Source organism: Pyrus communis, chromosome 13 (genome assembly GCF_041283825.1).
Source record: "Pyrus communis isolate YQ-2024b chromosome 13, ASM4128382v1, whole genome shotgun sequence".
In the NCBI taxonomy this organism is placed as follows: Eukaryota; Viridiplantae; Streptophyta; class Magnoliopsida; order Rosales; family Rosaceae; genus Pyrus; species Pyrus communis.
In genome coordinates, this window is record NC_142577.1 from 27,863,913 (window position 1) to 27,876,753 (window position 12,841).

At 37.5% G+C, this 12,841-nt stretch overlaps 1 protein-coding gene and 1 pseudogene across 3 annotated transcripts; one reads left to right on the forward strand and one right to left on the reverse strand.

The window, feature by feature from the left end:
- Positions 1 to 1,548: 1,548 nt before the first annotated feature.
- LOC137736335 (cytochrome P450 CYP749A22-like) lies at positions 1,549 to 3,754 on the forward strand (annotated as a pseudogene). Its single transcript, XR_015954906.1, has 5 exons — positions 1,549 to 1,859; positions 1,984 to 2,244; positions 2,359 to 2,565; positions 2,780 to 3,161; positions 3,267 to 3,754. The product of XR_015954906.1 is annotated as a cytochrome P450 CYP749A22-like (transcript).
- A 220-nt stretch (positions 3,755 to 3,974) lies between these two features.
- Positions 3,975 to 8,014, reverse strand: LOC137737223 (Chaperone DnaJ-domain superfamily protein). 2 transcript variants are annotated; one of them, XM_068476647.2, is made up of 5 exons: positions 7,759 to 8,014; positions 5,457 to 7,010; positions 4,871 to 4,984; positions 4,466 to 4,615; positions 3,975 to 4,366 (listed from the first exon to the last, which is right to left on the reverse strand). In XM_068476647.2, exons 2-5 carry the CDS (start codon positions 7,002 to 7,004, stop codon positions 4,220 to 4,222), a joined length of 1,959 nt encoding a protein of 652 aa, XP_068332748.1. In that variant the 5' UTR covers positions 7,005 to 7,010; positions 7,759 to 8,014; the 3' UTR covers positions 3,975 to 4,219. The 2 variants fall into 2 exon arrangements, with proteins under 2 accessions (XP_068332748.1, XP_068332749.1); XM_068476648.2 differs by having other exon boundaries at positions 7,754 to 8,010.
- Positions 8,015 to 12,841: the final 4,827 nt, after the last annotated feature.

Sequence of the window (12,841 nt, forward strand, 5' to 3'; positions counted from 1 at the left end):
ACGATGTTGAATTTGGGCTCTAATTGAAATGTTCACGTTTTGTGGCTTTTACTAGGCCATGTTACATAAATCTTTGGGCTCTTTTAAGCCGTGTCTTTTTGAAGTGCATTGAGTGCACTTCAATTGGATAGCTATTTTTCTTAATGCACCGAGAGCGCCATTTGAGGAAGAGAGAGATCTGAGAGCAATGTGAGGAGAAAAATCGTATGTGGGTGTCTCACCCTTGGTACATTTGTATTAGCTTTCTTGGATGGTCTGTGTAAGATCCCACATCGTCCAGGGTTGAGGATCCTATAAGCTTCATACGTATATTCCCATCTCTACCTAGCACGAGGTCTTTTGAGAGCTCGTTGGCTTCGGGTTCCGTAAGAACTCCGAAGTTAAGCGAGTTCGCGCAAGAGCAATCCCAGGAGAAGTGATCCACTGGGAAGTTCTCGTGTGAATTCCTAGAAACAAAACCGTGAGGGCGTGGTAGGGGCCCAAAGCAGACAATATCGTGCTACGGTGGAGTCGAGGTAGGGGCCCAAAGCAGACAATATCGTGTTACGGTGGAGTCGAGCTCAGGATGGGGTGGGGGTCCGGGCTGAGATGTGACAAATTGGTATCAGAGCCAATCTTTGGCCGAAAGTGTGCCGACGAGGACATCGGGCCCTTAAGGGGAGTGGATTGTAAGATCCCACATTGCCCAGAAGTGAGGATCATGTAAGTCTTATATGTATATTCTCATCTCTACCTAGCACAAGACCTTTTGGGAGCTCACTGGCTTCGGGTTCCGTAAGAACTCCGAAGTTAAGCGAGTTCACGCGAGAGCAATCCCAGGACGAGTGACCCACTAAGAAGTTCTCGTGTGAGTTCCCAGAAACAAAACCGTGAGGGAGTGGTTGGGGCCCAAAAAGGACAATATCGTTCTACAATGGAGTCGAACCCAGGATGTGGTGAGGGCCAAAATGTGACAGTCTGTGTGAGAGTGACTCGATCGGGTGTATGTGGGATTTGAGTTTCTATGAGTTAAGCTCATTTGTAATCTTTTTTGATATTGTTAACGTAGGCTAACGATGAATCAGAACAAATTCCTTCTGTCAGTTGTTATTGCTTGGATTTATCCATTTGTCATGTTTTACCTTGCTAGATTATTGATATCTACAAGTTAGATGGTGACTTGAAAATTAAAAATCCATTAAACGCTACATCATCATTTAAGGATGAAACTGACAAACAATGTAGTGAACGTGTAATGTGAAATAAATTCACAAAATAGAATATAACGCTGCATCTTGGATGGGCTAAAAATATGGTAAAACCATTGAATGGTCAGCTGTCAGCTGGTATGTTTAACTTGTCCTGCGCAGCCTTGTTTGATTTTCTTCGTCCATGTCATGAACTTAGTGCAAGGCTCTAGTGTTGTTAAGCACCCTATATACAGGAATGTATGTTGTACGTTTTATATCACCCATTCCAGCTCTGTTATTCAGTTAGTGAGAGTGGAGGCTGAAAATCAAACTATTGAGAGTGGTCGAGAGGTGTGTTCAAACTTACATACCAAAAAGAAAAAAAAATTGGAGAATGAGTTGGTTGGGATTCGAAATGCCTGTAATTACTACTTCAAGCTTTCTGTGTCTGTTCCTAGTAATTCTTTTAGCTCTCATAAAAAACTTTCAGAAACTATGGTGGACTCCAAATCGCATACAGAATCGGATGGCTGCCCAGGGAGTCCATGGCCCTTCGTACAAATTTATCCATGGAAACACCAAAGAAATATTCAGCATGAAAAGGGAAACGATGGGCAGGCCTAGAAGTTTATACCCATGACATATTCTCTGCAGTACAACCTCATATTCATGCATGGAGCAAGTTCTTTGGTAACAAACTCTTCATTAACTATGCATGCACACACACACACACACACACACACACACATATATATTTATGTATATATTTCTATGTTCAAATATATGATTAAATTTGGTCATTTTATTGCAACAGGGAAGAATTTTCTTCAGTGGTATGGTGTTCAACCACAAATGATCATTGCGGAACCCGAGTTGTGCAAAGAGGTACTAAACAACAAAGATAGAAACTGTCGGAAACAAAGGTCCCAACTCAAGGCTATGTCAAGAAGCTATTAGGAGACAGCATTTCGATGGCAGAAGGTGAAAAGTGGGTGAAACTAAGAAAGTTGGCGCATCTTGCCTTTCATGGAGAAAGCTTAAAAGTAATTAACTTCTTGCAATGGATACTATAGTAGTGTTTGTTTCAATTGTTTATAAGAAAATCATACGTTCTCGACCAAAAAAAAATAGAAAATTCATACGTTTAACGTAAATTATCTAATTGCATGTTGGTATTATTACTGTAGAGTTCTGAGACAATGGTACAAAGGTGGAAAACTTATGAAGGCAAGGAGATTGAGGTGAATGAAGAATTTAGGTTTTTCACCTCAGAAGTGATTTCTAGGACAGCATTTGGCAGCAGCTTCTTAGAAGGAAGGGACATTTTTGAAATCTTGAGGGAGTTAACCTCCTTAATATTCAGAAATACTTTCAAACTCAGGCTCCCTGGCATCAGGTACTTTCTTACCAATGCCATGTTCCTTTTATCTGTAGATTTCTTTGAACTGATCATTATGTAAAATAATAGTAAAGAACAAGGTCACCTGAATATTAAAGAATTCTTATGATGTACGTTGTACATTAATAAATTAACTCTATGCAACTAGGTGTGTCAATTATGTGTCATTGTCACTTCATATGTCTAATTAGTCTGTGATTCAAACTTGCAGTATGTTCTATAAAACCAGTGATGAGATAAAATCAGAGAAGCTCGAGAAGGGAATACACGACATCATAACAGAGATTGTTCGGAAAAGAGAAAAGACGGCAATGACTGGAGAAGCAGACGGTTTTGGAAGTGATTATCTTGGAATCCTTTTAAAGGCTCATCATGATGCCAACGAGAAGCAGCGGATTTCAGTGGACGATTTAGTCGACGAGTGCAAGACGTTTTACTTTGCTGGACAAGAAACCACTAACTCTTTGCTCGCTTGGACCGTCTTTCTTCTGGCTCTTCATACAGATTGGCAAGAGGATGCTAGAAAGAAGGTGCTAGAATTGTTTGGTAAAGATGAAACTCCAGACTCAGATGGCCTCAACAAACTAAAAACGGTAAGAAGATCAATCCCAAGGGCTTACTAAGCACATTAAAAATTTATGTACTTCTCGATCGATGCGTTATCAAACTTTGATTTTTATATTTATTGATGCATGCAGATGGGTATGATCATCAATGAGTCTCTAAGGTTATATCCTCCTGTTGTGTCCCTTACTAGGGAATCTCTAAAGGAAGTTAGACTAGGACAGGTCGTTGTTCCAGCTAATGTTGAGTTGCACGTCACAAATCTGGCACTTCACCATGAACCTAAATATTGGGGAAAAGACGTGCAACTTTTCAAACCGGAGAGATTCTCAGAAGGGGTTGCGAAAGCTACTAACAACAACGCAGTCGCATTCATGCCCTTTGGAATGGGACCTCGAACTTGTGTGAGCATGAACTTCGCAGTCATTGGAGCAAAGATTGCTTTGTCGATGATTCTGCAACGCTACAGTTTCACTCTTTCCCCGGGTTATGTGCACTCTCCCATTCAGTTTCTGACAGTTTGCCCGCAACATGGAGTTCAAGTGATCCTACACCCAGTGTGAATGAGCTCTGAAGACAAGAACTGCAAATAAATCCAGCACTTGTTGTAATGTGCTAAAATTCTTCCGGGCGAAATGTTAAGACCTTAAAAGGTCAGCGAACCGTTGTTCTTCTACGTAGGGGTTCCCTCCTTGGCTGCCTTTCTTTCCCCTGCCCCTGCCCTGCCCTATATCGTACATAGAAGAATGATTGGAAAAGTACACGCCCCCGCAGTCCTCAGAATTCAGAAACAGAAAGCAGTTACTAAAAATTCTTGCCCAGAAAAACCTCTCGGGGCCAAATGGCATTACAAAAGCAGAGGTACTTGTATTTCCACATTTGAAACAATCGTTTCTCCGGCCACCTACAAGAAACTACAACTGATTTACAATATAGATCTTCGTTACCTGCTAAAATCAGGTTGAAAAAAAAATGACAACTGATACAAAACGAGGAATCAGAAACCTTGCGGCAGGAGCCAAAAAAACCCCTAATCTGTTGCCATTGGAAAATTGATCAATTTTGAAGAAAATTTACAACTACGTATTCAGTAACATGAAGTCGGTAGAAGTTTTTCCTTCATGCGTGATATAAGCTTAAACTTCTCCTCAGCTTCAACTTGCTGGCGTATGTCACTTCTTGATGCCCGGTCTGGGTGAAATTTCAGCAGTGCCCGTTTATACGCTGCATGCACCTGAAATTTCCATTAAGATAGTGTTCATCAAATTTGAACCCATCGAACCATAAACTACAAAGGAATCTAAATCATCTTCAATAACTTATTTTAACTTACCTCATTGGGCAAAGGACGGAAATCAGCCCCCACTTGTATGCCTAAGCCACGAAGCAAAGAAGCCATATCTATGCATGTCAATTCCAATCTTTTAAGCTCCTTCCTTACTTCAGCACGAAGTTGGTCTTTCAAATTTAAATTTTCTTCATCCTAAATATGACACACTTAACAAGTCAGTGATATAAATAAAAAATTAAAAAAAAAAAAAAAAAAACAAGTCAGTGATATACAATCAATTGAACTTGATCTTAAAACCAAACAGATTGTCTTTTAAACTTGAAAGTAAATAAGTTGAGAACTGTTGTACGGGGAGGGGAGAGGAAGGGAGGGAGTCAAGAGAGGATGAGAAGCAACATTCAGAGTAAAAAATAAGATGCGATAAATATTGAATACTTGAATCCAGACCTTCTTTTGCGTCTCTCTTACTTCTTCCACACGTTGCTTTTGCCTTCTCTGCATATCCAATAAACGCATGCTTTCTGCCTTTCTCCTTTTCCGTAATCTTTGTGCCTCTTCTGCCTGAAAAAATTAAAGTACACTTGATGTCAGGTCAAGTGGTCACCTACAAGCTACAGAACACCTTTCAAGTTCAACTTCTACCTAACCAAGCCATTGAAATGAACAAAGACTAGAAGTTACAGAAGTGTATGCATGGACTATTAAAAAAAAGATACAGAATTTTTGACAGAGGGTATAACAAATAAAAGATAGGGCACCAAACTGAGATTAATGAGCATGTATAATATCGTGCATATGACATATTTTAAATTATTGATCAGAGCTTGCAAAAAATCCTGTAACAAATCATACTATGAACTCCATAAATAAAAAATAAATAGCACAAAGCCCAAGTGGTGAAGAAGGGATCATAATGACTCTTGTTGTGTAGCCTATAGTCCCAATGTGCCTAATGTAGACCACAATAAATAAATATAACATTTACTTTGCTGAAAATGTAAAACAAAAAAGGTAATGTACACATGTTGAAAACCTGAATTTGTAAGACTCGCTTCCTGGATTCCATTTCTTCTTCTATTGCTCGCTTGTATTCAGCAGTCTCCTTGTGCTTTTCTCGATCAGTGATTATATCACTTCCAACAATGGCTGTATCTCTTTGAACAGGACTCACATAGCCATCCTCGGCAGGTAACCGATCCCTCAAATCACATGATTCTTTCCCTCTTGCTGAATCAAATCCCCCCTGATAACTAGTTCCCTGACATGAGGTGTTGCCCAAAGATACTTCCTCAAAGTTAGCACTAGCTTTATCCTGGGAATAAGTTTTTTTATGAACAGCGCCAAGTTTGTCTTCGGAAGGAGCACGCCCACTATCCATCTGCATTTCATCAAATTGTTGACCAGAAACTGCATTATCTTTTTCCTCAGAACTAGAAGGAGCATCATGAAATTCATCAACCTTGCCCCTTCGTTCAACTCTATCGTTGTCACTAGGCATTTCATCACAAAGTTGGTTCTTGCCAACAGATTCTTCCTTATTCAAAACAGTAGCTTTTCTTTGATCATCATTGGTTTCACCCCCAAATTGCCCGTTATCCATAAAACAAGTCCCTGGATGTTTAGGTCGTTTACCGCCTAGTTCTGATGACAAGGGATGCTCTTCAGGAGTTTGTTCTCCTTCATTCCATAAACCAGCCATGCCATCAGTTTGGAAACCCTGCCACTCATAAATAAGAGGATCTTCTTTAGCGGCATTCTGATTGGATTCAACAAAAGGACCATCCATTTGGGGATCCAAAGAACTACCCTCAGTGTTGCCATCATGAGTACCCATAAAGTCTGGAAGGTTTTCCTTTTCATAATTTCCATTTTTTGAACTTGAACAAACAGGGACATCTCCAGGTGCTGCCCTATTCTCTGCTTCAGCATTAGCATGGGTTTCACTATGAGATCCAGATCCACTAAATTGACCATCTGAACCAGACTGGCCATTATGAACAACATGTTTTCTCTTTTGGGAAACTTTTTCCCAATGTTGATGAAGCTTCCCATAAGAATCTTCTATTAGCTCGCAATCAGAATAATCACTATCAGATGAACAACTCTCAGATTCAAAACCGAAACCATAACAATTCCTGCTAGGAGCTCCACCAGAGTGGGTTTGCTTGCACCTTGACCCCTTTACTGGAGAAACCTTTTCCTGGACACCCCGACATTCATCACCATCTGAGGTTACAGAACTCTTCCTAGAACCAAGAAAAGAACTTTTGCTTGAGGTGGCATCACTATCAAGGTCCCCAACATCCTCAACAGTGATTACAGGACTTGCAATATTATCTTCATCATCATCTATATATATGAAACTACTAGACTTAAATTCTCTGTCTTTTCTCAATGTACTGGAACCTCGTGACTTTGCCTGCAAAGACTCAAGATAATCGATGTCGATGACATCTTCACACTCAAGATCAATGAACACAAATTTATCAGCATCCCTTTTAGCCTTGCAACTTTCAACAGTTTTCTTCCCAGAACAACTTCTAAGTTCAGAAAATTCTCTTGATGGCCCTCTCCTTCTCATCTAGTTCTGCATCAAATTAATGCATATATCAATAAACACAACAGAAAGTTGAGTTCTCACCACAGATATTTCGGCCTCTAGAGACAATAAAGTAATCCAAAATATATATATATATACAAATCAACTCATACAAGTCCGTAAATGAACCTGAACTGCAAAAGCATAACACGGAATGGAAAAATCCTAATGTACAACGGTAATAATCTTGTAGTTTAAGTTTGCATGCCAGTATTGATATAGAGTACATAGATATCATTATTGGCATACCCTACATATTGCTTCTAGCATGTGTTCGTGTTTGTGTCTGTAATTATAATGAAATTGGTTCACAATAACAAACATTAGTCTTTAACCCATACACATGCTAAACGCGTAATTTCGAAATACATAAATTCCTCACCAAAAAACCTGTTAAAGTTTATATTCAGCCAAACCCAATATATTACAGGTGACGAACATCAATGGATTCTCGAACACCCAATCAAAGCAACACCACCCGAATTAAATTCCAGCAACAATTACTAGAAACCCTAACTTAAGAAATCAAATTTCAATAACTTAAAGACAGCCGAAGAGAATTGGATACCGATTTAACCCTAACTTGAATTAAAAACACTCGGATAACCATAATTGAATAAAACCCATTAGCAGAAACCGATCAATCCACCAGTAAACACAACCAAAACAGATGAATTGAAAGAATCATACTCGAAAAATGAAAACTTCACAAAATATACAGAAGATCAAACCTGACCTTTCAAGGAAAAGAAAAGGGGGAAAACCCTAACTCTTCGTAGACGAAGACGAAGACGAAGACGAAGCCAGCAGGCAGCGATGTTGAGAGAGAGAGAGAGAGAGAGCTTCCAGAGGAAGATTAACGAGGATTGGCGAGGTCAATATTTCGCGAGGGTTTTGAAAATTGAAACCCAAAAACGTTTTGGCACCAAACGTAATGCACCAAAAAGTAGAACAGTCGAAACAGAAATGGAAAAAAATTAAATAAATAAAAGTAGATAATAAATTAAATTAAAACGTTGAAATAATGAAAGATGTGCCGACTGTTGTTAAGTTACGTCAGCCGTGAGGTATTGAGCGTCGCGGACGAACCCACATCACAATTTGTAGTTGACGAGTCGTAGGCAATAAGATGATTGGTCTGTGATTTTCTACAAGTTTAACGGTAAATTTTAGCATCCGGGGATTTATTGTTTTGGAAAAAATATTATTATGACCGAAATACAGAGAATATACCATATGTTTTTGTTTAATTGGCGAAAAATTTTATTTTTTAAGTTATTAACTTTTTAACACACATATCCTATCATTTGTAGAGTAACACGTAATGTACCACTCCGTATACCGATCATATTGAAAAACTTCTCGTTGTTTTAACTTTTGACTGCGGTTTGGATGCGTGGTTTTGTGGTATATCCTTGTGTGATCAAAGGCTTTAGATTTGATCAATAACAATGCAAAAAGACCCAACCCTTAGATTGGTAACACAATTTAGACCATATCAGAAGTTGTAACCTAATTTAGATCATATTAGAAGCTGCAAGTGTGAAGATCCAAGAGTTAGAGTTGTGGGAGGGTACTATTATGGTAGCGAATGAAGTACCATTTTGTGCGCACATCACGTATTTGTAATGATTTTCGTTATTGGTTTTTGATCTCTAAATTGATCTTTTGCTTGAGGAGGGTCTCTCTTTTGTGTAACTGATCCCTTTACGTGTTTCTCTCTTCGGCCTTTTTGCTCTTTGAATAAAACTCTGCCGTTGATTTTCAAAAAAAAAAAAAAAAAAAAAAAAAAGGTTAAGTATTCACTCAATACTGATACATATTTGACAGTTAAAATATGATACAGTGTGTGCCTTATGAATATTGTAATGATGTGGACAGAGACCAATATATTTGAGTTCTCAAAGCCCCTATTGCAACAACATTGGGCTTATAAGTTACAACACTCTAGAGTTGGGCCTATTTGCATATATATATATATATATATTATATTTTTGTGTTTTCAAATTGCAAATTCATAGAACAATAGGGCTTCTCGAATTTCCACATGAACTATATTTTGATTTCTTAATCACGACTTAAATTTTCTCTTTGTAAAATCGATATTTAGAGAAGGTGTGGCTTGAAACCAACACTCTAATCGCGAACAAAAAACTACTCTTAATTAATAAACTACAAATCTTTTTCTTCAGATCATAATTTAGTTAATATAGCACGCATCAACAAGTTAACAACAAAATTCCTAGAAGTCTGATTTGTTATGCTTCGCTTTTCCCAACACATTGCATTCTCATATGTGGATGGTGAAATCGTTCCCACATTACCGTAGATATAAAATGTACCGAAATTTACAAGGGAATTGTTATTAGCACTCCAAAAATCTCATTCTACACTTCAAACTTTCTATATTAGGAAAGAAAAATGCACTTGTGACAAGTGTAGAATGAGATTTTTGGAGTGCCAATAACATTTCCCATTTACAAAGCCATATATATATATATATATATATCATATAGGAGATAACATTTTGCCAAAGTACATAAACCTTCTAAAATTGAGCAACTTTTTCTGGAACCAATCAAGGCAACAACACCAGAGGAGAAAGTAGGGGAATGGGATCTTTGCTCTGATAGAACGAACTCAACGAAGAAGAAGAAGAAGAATTTGAACTGCTCGCCGCGGAGTTTTGCATACCACTGCAACCAGAAGAGGCATTTTTATTAGGGTTCAGCTGTAGAGGACATGGAGCTCGTCGTTGCAGCCGGCTCAAATGCCTTCTGAACACATTGTTGTCATCTTTGTGAGCACAAGTTTGGAAGCCAGGAAACTCTGGACCAGCAGTATCCCCCATTGTGTTTTACTGGCCTCTATTTCTAAGTCATTTGGATCTCCCTATATAAAACTTCGAAAGAGATCGTAAGCATTATTTAATTTAGGTATGAATCATGCCACATCTTATAAGGTTATCGTTAACCAGCTATGGTGGACTTTTTTTATGTTCAACAATTGTCATTCATGAATAATGAGCTAATCTGTTATAATATAATGGAGACTAAGTGTCGGTAGACTCAATAATTATGGACAAGGGCATTGAACTTTAGAAAATAGAAAAGATATTAAAGAATGTAAGAATCCCGCATCGAAACTTGTCTCTAAAAAAGTAAGGGAGTACTATTTTTACATAACGAATAGTCACTGCTAAATATAAAGAAGAATTTTGTGACTAAACTCTACATGTGTGCTATTAAGTGTTTAATACATGTTAGGGACGATGAAAGCGTTGATTAGTAGTGGATTGTTGTTCTATTTCTCTGAAATCTTTAACGTGCTACTCGAGCACGTTGATTGAGCACAAATGGGTCTCCATCTATTAGTTGTATTCATATCAGTGTTTGCACTTGAACGAAATTCATCACTAACTCATGTAGAAATAGAGTGTATCCACGATGTTGATTAATAGTGAGCCACTCTTCCATCTCTTTTTGAACCCTTAAACATAAAAAAAAAAAAAACTAGGGTTTGTGCCATTTGGCAGACGAGGATTTGCCCATCTAATTTCTAGTGAGGGCCCACAACTAGTTGCTAAATGTGGATGAAGATCCTCTTTGAATCCTCTTTATGGGGATCCTAGAGATCCTCACATTCTAACCGTTCATCGTATATTAAGCGATTAGTTTTCTTTAGTTACTATTTATGTTTAATTTTAAATAATAAAATTCAAATAATTTTTAACCGTACGATATACGATGAATGACTAAGATATGATGATTCTTATTCCCACAATTAGGGTCCGGATGGGATCCAAATCCGCTAAATATTGCTAGAGAATGGGACATCATGTGCAGTTGTGCAGAATTAGCACCAAAGTTGCTGCATTGTTGAATGCTGCACGTAATAAAATATGAAAAGGTCAGCTGAGACTGGGGCATTCATGTGAGGGCAGGTTTTGCTTGGTTGTTTTGGTTCTAAGAAAACTTGGAATTTGCCCAGATCATGCAACGCCCACTTTCTGTCATGTGAGGAGGAATAACTGCACACCTTCAAAAGCTCATGGTTTTCAGTGCCAGAAATTTCAGTGGCACATGATACTGTAATGAATTTTAAAACATATTGGGTAGTGTGATCTGGATTTTTATTAATTTTTATTTTAACAAAATATTTAAAATAATATCTCCAGGTTTGCAGATGAATTTCACCATCGATTTGTGGTTCAAGCAATCACTGTTAAATTCATATTTTATCTAGTTTTTTATGGTCATAATTTTACGATGATTGTCATGCCAACCTAGCTGATCAAATTTACCTAGGGTTTATGGACTTTTTCTGTCATAAAAAATCCGATTTTTTTACAGGATAATTATTTTACTGTAATATACATAAACTAATCCAAAAGTAATTCAAATTCGGTGCATAAAAAAATCGTACCGGTTTAAATTAATCAACGTGGATACTGATATTTTTTAAAGGGAGATAACAACTTGCAAACAAAGTCGACATGTTAGTGGAGTTGCCTGTTGACCGGTCCAAGCACAAGACAGAAGAAGCAGTAGGGCATCTGTTTCTTTGAAAATTGGTGTTTCTTTGTCTTGCAGGATGCATATATATATGTGAAATATATCAGAGTTTAAAACATATAAAGAAAAAGGAAATGGAGGGGAGTGTTAGACTTGAAGAAACAGAGAAGCACATTGGTCAATTAAATACGGGGAGCATATATAGCATGGAGAGGAAATTCGAATAATTGCAGTGCTGTGCTGCAGAATGCAGCATGGCACTTAATACTTGCATGCTTTGTTCTGACTTCCATATTGTGTGCATATTTTGGAAAGCAAGTGTATTTACTTTCCCATGATCCCAAATTCATCCAAATCATAGCTCAAAATATGATTTTATTAAGAGCTCCTAGGTAGAAATTGCTCTCAAAAAGGGGCTTCTCTCGTTAGCTCACTCTATTGACATTAGTCTAGCGATGATCATTTTGTAACTCGCTAATATGTTCAGTCGCACGTAATATCAACTCTCTTAATCCAGTATACAAGCCGCTCCCTTCATGTAGTTTGGGCCGAGTTGCACGGTCAAACTAGACTCTTGTACTAAATGTTACAAGGGCTTGTGGATATATTTTTTTCATTAAAAACTAGCATACTTGAACCAGATATACTATTTCTACAATGCGAGTCAATTGTGTTTCAAAATAAAATTATAATTTATGGTATTGTCTCATTTTCACATTATGTATTGTATAACCAAAATCAATCAAGTAAATACGCAGTACCTTACATACCATGAATTAGATTGACAATGACAACCAAAGGCAGTCAACAAAAACAAATTGGCCACAATCAAACACAACTATATACATCATTTCTTAATAAAATACCAAGAGAGTATTAAGAAGACTCTCAAAATAGAACTTTTTCTGAACTCTTTATTACTTCACGTTTTTATCATAATGCTTTGTAATATAGGAAAACTAATGAAAAATATTTGAAAACTTTGAGTTTTAACGATAATGATAAAATAAAGGGTAAAATAAATAGTACGAGGAATGACTTTTTAATGTAAAAAATGTGATTTTTCGTTAAAATAAACAGTATTTTTCGTTAAAACTTCATTGTAATATTATCAGGAATTTTGCCAAAAATAATAAAATGACAGAGAATCCCCGAAAAATCTCTCTCTCACTTCAACTCCAGTATCCTTCTACTTTTGCATTTTACTTATCCATGTTTTTTGGTCAACAAGATTACTTATCAGGCCTGGATTTCTCCTTGATCAGCCAAGTGGCTGCACCCTGCATGATTACTGCGCGCCAGCCA